Here is a 6,000-nt window from a genome sequence, read left to right on the forward strand (position 1 = left end):
ATGTAGGGTTAAACAGTAAGTTCAATGGCGGATGACTTTACTTTTTTCCCCCCCAAAAAATCCACAAAAGCATTTATTTTGGTTGAAGTTCCATATCTCTGTTCAGATTGTTTAGCAAAGATTACAGTAAATGTATTTTGAACTTGGAACAGGAATGAAGTACAACAGGACATTTGAATGTTACGTTTCCCATTACAGCAATGACTATGACTCTTACAAGTGTTCTTCTGATGGCTTAAAATTATTTCAGTACCAAAGTTTCCCTACTTGTGCTTGGGTTGCTGCTGACACTTTTTCTCACCGGGAGCTTTTTCTTACTGGGAGCTGTTGGAAACGCTTTTCAAAACTTTTCTCGTTTTCTCTTTTCCCCTTTTCTCTCTAATACTGCGACAATTGTATCCAGTAGCCTTTGCTCTTTGTAGAGGTTTGTTTTAACCTGAACTAGTTCTGTCACTTGAAGCCTGTTCCACTGTAAATCAGTCTCTTTACTTGGTTCCAGATCAAGTGTTTGGTTCCAATCTCACCAGCTTGTGTCAAAGAGAAAACAGCACGGTGCCAAAGTTCGTGAAGCTGTGTATTGAGCATGTTGAGGAACATGGTATGGTGAATTTTTTTGTTTGTTTCCAAATCTCTGTTGCTCACCACACTGTCTAATTTTGAACATTGTAATTCGTAAAATGCTGTAGATTACTTAAGGAAAATAATCTGAAACCTGTAGCTGCAGTTAGCAGTGAGTTTTCAAGAGTGCGTGGGTGGGTAGGTGGAGTACAGTTTGGGGATGGGAGAGGAGAGGAAGTCTTGCATCTGAGGAATTGATCTACATAATATCTTTCAGGATAAGGAAAAGGCAGCCTCCTAACAGTAGGGGCCTAAGGGAGGAGGGATTACAAGAAGTAATAGATCTCATCTCATCAAAATTTTCTTCCAGGTGAAGAGAGACTGTCTGAATGCAACCATTAGTTTCTGAAAGGTTTAAGCATGTTTACAAAGTCACTTATATTAACACTTCCTTGAAACAAACTTACAGGAAAAAAATGGTGTTCTTGCTCTGTATAAGCTTTGTCTGCCAGAAGAGGAACCTATTATTTTGATCTCCTCCAGCCTCTTACACAGATTGCTATGTGAAGTTTCATGCTGTTCTGGAGATTATCAGTGTCCACACATAGTTTTTGTTTGCTTTCACTGAAAATAAGTCTCTCCAACCTAATAGCTGGGAAAAATGGTATGTTTGAAAGCTATATGTGGCATTAAAGGACATCTTCACCTTTTTTTGTTCGAAATATGTTGGTTGTGACTTCTGACTTGGCTCTAGTCTGGATTCATTTCCTTGCTTGTTTCTTGCTATTGCCATTGCCATATCACCTGAGAGTGGATTTGCCATACCTATCACTCAGATATACCAGTCTGTTAATTTGAGAACATTCTCTTGAGAATCAGGGTAAGTGTTTACAAGGGAATACTATAAGTGAATTTTAAGGTATCTTCCATGGGAACTTCATGTAGGGTTTTGTTGCAACCTGTAGTCCTTTCTCATCTTATGGCCTGGGAGGGAAAAGATAACTGCTTGCTGCCATTTGTGGTCTGCAGTTTGAGAGAAAGGGGTTATTTTGCATTGTTCTTTTTTTAATTTTTTTGTATTTTAAAGACAGGACTGCAGTGAAGATAGTGGTGAAGTTTTCCCTTTTTAAATACCCGAGGGGAAGCTGGCAGAAATGAACAGTTTTTTTCCCCACTTCCTCAACTCTTCTTGCTACTGCCAACACACTTCAAATCATTTCTTTCTGTAAAGAAATGACTAGTGGATTATGGGGAAAAGGGATATGTCAGATGGTGCTGGTAACTGTGCTGTATTGCATCAGACTACTCCTTGAGGAGCTACAGGGACTGAAGGTATTCTGGCAACACTCACCCTCTCAGTGGCACTGACTCACATGCTGCATTCAAGTGGCATTTCAATTAAATTCTTTACCTGCTAATCAATCACTTCTGAATAATTGCAGTAGCAACCACAGAGGCACGGTTTTCTTCTTTGCCTGGTTGAATGCTCAATGCTGTAAAGGCAGGGGCTACCTGTTTACTTTGAAGGCTGTTGAAGAGTGAGTGTGCATGCATGTCATCTTTCTTGCAAACCTGGTCACTTGACAAGTTTGAGATGCTCTGTGCATGACTTGATTTGATTTTTCTTAACTACCGCGCATTAAAAAAATGAACGTCCACAAAATAATTGGTTCTTGCATGTTGGACTCTGCATATACCCTGCCCACCCATGAAAACCATTCGAGATCCCTAGTCTCATTGGGAAAACTTGGAGCTGTTGCCTCATTTACTACTGTTCTACAGGGTAGGAAACTTAGAGATTACTTTTGAGCTTGATGTTACCAAACATGTGTCTGAAAACTAAATCTTCTCCGATGTACCCTACCCATCAAAAAAGCTAGTTTTATTTTTTGCATTGTTGAACAGGTGGTCATTGTTACAAGATTAGGTGGGTTGCTTTTGTTTTTAATTTTTCAGGCTAGACCTATAGGCAAGGAGTCTAATAATTCCAGAATCTGTATGTATGTAAGGTATCAAAATGGATTTATCCCTTTGTTTTAGGACTAGATGTTGACGGCTTATACCGAGTTAGTGGTAATCTTGCAGTGATACAGAAACTAAGATTTGCAGTCAATCACGGTAAGTTTCCTTGAACTGTATTACTATTACATAGATTTTTAGATTATTTGAAGTTCATAGAAAGGGGGAAAAAACTCGATGTATAACTACCATGTTTAATAATTGTCATCCTTAAAGTAAAATGACTTCAAAACAGATGAAGTTAGTGTGTAGTAGACATATAGATCATTAAGAAAGACAGAACAAAACTAACATTTTGGAGGTTTGTTCTTGCATGGAGCACAGAGGTTTTGCTAGAACATAATTATAAAGAAAAGTGGTATTAGAATTCAAAGGGGCAAAAAGAGTTTAAAAAAAAATAACAATAATAATAACTGCATACCTTATGGGAAAAGAGTAAACATATTAAGTTTCCACTAGCATTAAGTTTACTTTTTAGCAAGATCTGCTATGCTCTTATAGTAAGGGGATTGCAAGCTGTTGTAGACTGTACTCTCGTGTAAAATTCCATGTACCTATACCTTAGTGTTTGATTCAGTGGGAATCAAGGTGGCTTGCAGCTGGGAAAAGAACAGTAGCCCCTCTATATCTGGCCAATCGTTTCCTGATTAACAGGTTCTTGAAGTAAATTTTGTATTATATTGGAGTTCATATTCTCCTCTGGTGTCCTTGGTAAGGGAGTGAGTGACATGTATCTCCCTACACAGTTTGGCTGCAGAAAAGACCCTGCTTCCAGGCTGAGGTGGAATTCCTGTTGAGATTTTTCTTGTTGGTTCCTTTCCGAGCAGTTTGGGGCCTCTAAATTGCTGCAGGTCTCTCAAGGACTGGATTGACAGTGTTCTAGCCCTTCTAAGAGAGCATGCAGTGTTGTCATTAGAATGCAGCCGTATGAATATCTCACACAGTGCTTTTTCTGAGAAGTATTCTCCTAGCCACCTATAAATACAAAAGGTTTTACACTGCTGCTGCTGTACAAAGCAGAGAAAAGGCTGAAGGACAATACAATCTTCACTGCTTTAACAACAATGCTATGGGAAAGACTAGGTTATATATTAAAAAATTAGACATTCATAGTTAAATTATTAACATCAGTTGTTTATTTTTGTCTCTCAGATGAGAAACTTGACTTGAATGACAGTAAATGGGAAGATATACATGTCATCACAGGAGCTCTAAAGATGTTTTTCAGAGAATTGCCGGAGCCACTCTTCACTTATAATCACTTCAATGACTTTGTCAATGCTATTAGTAAGTCTGGAAAACGTGTATGTGCTTTTTATGTAACTTCTGCTCAATATGTGCAATTCAGTTATCTTAGTAAAAAGAACATTTTGATTCTGAATGTCTGTGAGGGCTACCTGCAGTTGCCGGTCAGTAATATAGAGGCTGGCCAGGAGGTGGCAGTATGTTCTCTAATATTAGCCCTGCAAAACAAGCTTTTACTCCCAGTCTCTTAAATTTTATGGCAAAGTTTTAAACATAAATATTGAGGTTTTGTTTCTTCCTTCTGTAGAGCAAGAACCAAGACAGCGTGTCCATGCTGTTAAAGATTTAATTAAACAGTTGCCAAAACCAAATCAGGACACTATGCAAGTACTGTTTAGACACCTGAAAAGGTAAGTATTAGAAAGGATACTGACCCTCCCTTAAAGCTAAATAATCAAATCTAAAATAGTAGGTGACTCTTTCCACTGTATTTTTCTTGCAAATATTGGACTTGATAAATGCAATATATCTCCCTGTTTTATACAAGCTTGCAGAGCACCAGTGGACTTTAGACAGTATGTGTCAGAATTGTGATATTTACTGCAAAGTCCATAAGGACTAACAGCTGATTTCTCTAATATAAGTTAGAAAAAACATGAAGATTTCAAGAATAATATTTCCAAGTAAAACTTTTCTGTGGAGAAGGAAATCACAGCAGGTGTATGTCTTAATAACAAGACTAGTAATTAAATATTATGAATAGTCATTTGCTTTGGACTGTTTCTTTTTTCCTGTCATCACTCTAACACTGATGTCTTTTTTTGTGTGTGTATTTTTCCCTTCCAGAGTTGTAGAGAATGGAGAGAAGAACCGAATGACCTATCAAAGTGTAGCAATAGTTTTTGGTCCAACCTTATTAAAACCAGAGAAAGAGACTGGTAACATAGCAGTCCACACAGTATACCAGAATCAGATTGTAGAATTAATTCTGCTGGAATTGAATGCCATCTTTGGACGCTGACATTTTTCTCGGAGTAGAAACTGGAAGTGATGGGTTGGCAGCAGTATTCCATCAGAAGGAAAATCTCTCTGCATATGATGTATTATGTTTGTGGACCAAGCAGCAACTTGATTTTTGCACTTTTGGGAGAGGGGAGAAATAGGAGAAATGTTTTACCACTTTAACGCAAATTAAAGTCAACGCTTTGTTTGGATTTCTTTGAAAAAAATCAGCATAAAAAGTGAATTGAAAAAATTAGTTTGCCTTTTTTTTTTTTTTTTAAATAGCAGTTGAGAATTGCAATATAGGTTCATACACTGGATTTCTTGAAGAGTAAAGCTAGTAATCTCAAACTGGATAATCTGGAATTTAATCTTAAAATATTCCCACTTGGTATGGAAAAGTTCTACCAACTGATATGAAAAAAAATCAGTGAAGTTATACTTCAGGCTTGTGTATTACAAGCGATACAGATCTGTCTGACACTTTTCCATGAAGTTTCTGCATGCAGTGACTGTCCTAAACTTGTGCTAACAGTTTGGTTTAGTTATTCTAGTCTAATTTCTTACATGACATCTGCTGTCCTTTTTCCTTTTTTCTCCCCCCCCTCCCCAGCAACCGTTCTGGAACTTCTTAGTTGCTTTATAGAACAGCACACTGTTTCAAACACTGAACTTGTACCAGTATCCAGCTATGGATATTTGTCCTGTGGCATAACAGAAGTCATATTTAATACACATGTTCATTTTCTTCAGGGCGTTCTCTGAGCTAGGTTTTGTGTTATACTGATTTACAGCTAAATCCTAAGTAAATACCGACTGTAACACTGTACTGAGTACTTGGTATAATGCTGTGGTAGTGGAAGTTTCTTGATGTAAATACAGGCTGTCCTTTTGACTCTTGTATATAATTCAGTTCCTGTATAGTTTAAGAAGAACGTTCTAGTCACACATTTCTAATCATGGGTAGATTTGCTGCAGTAGCATAACGTTTCCAGTTGATGTCTGGGTTTCAGCAGTGAAACAGGTTATGGGGAGGGAGGGGGGACCTAACTGTGTGCACTTTTAGATGTTAATTACATTTGCGGGCAAATACCTGTAATGCAAATGGTACTGGAAAAATACTGAGTGTGCTTGCTAAACTGTTAATGCACTACAAGAAGAGCCTTTTAGGTTATT

The 6,000-nt window shown here is 37.7% G+C and overlaps 1 protein-coding gene across 2 annotated transcripts in view; it reads left to right on the plus strand.

The window, feature by feature from the left end:
• The window catches only part of ARHGAP12 (Rho GTPase activating protein 12), a 71,009-nt gene extending 65,211 nt beyond the window's left edge, over positions 1-5,798 (plus strand). For both annotated transcript variants that reach the window (XM_084282905.1, XM_084282904.1), the window contains exons 13-17: positions 500-598; positions 2,599-2,676; positions 3,730-3,864; positions 4,130-4,232; positions 4,669-5,798. In XM_084282905.1, coding sequence (XP_084139031.1) covers positions 500-598; positions 2,599-2,676; positions 3,730-3,864; positions 4,130-4,232; positions 4,669-4,843 — 590 coding nt within the window. In that variant the 3' untranslated portion in view covers positions 4,844-5,798. The remainder of the gene's footprint in view (positions 1-499; positions 599-2,598; positions 2,677-3,729; positions 3,865-4,129; positions 4,233-4,668) is intronic.
• The last annotated feature ends 202 nt before the right edge of the window (positions 5,799-6,000 follow it).

The sequence above is a fragment of the Netta rufina genome (genome assembly GCF_964035555.1).
Source record: "Netta rufina genome assembly, chromosome: 2".
NCBI classification, from domain to species: domain Eukaryota; kingdom Metazoa; phylum Chordata; class Aves; order Anseriformes; family Anatidae; genus Netta; species Netta rufina.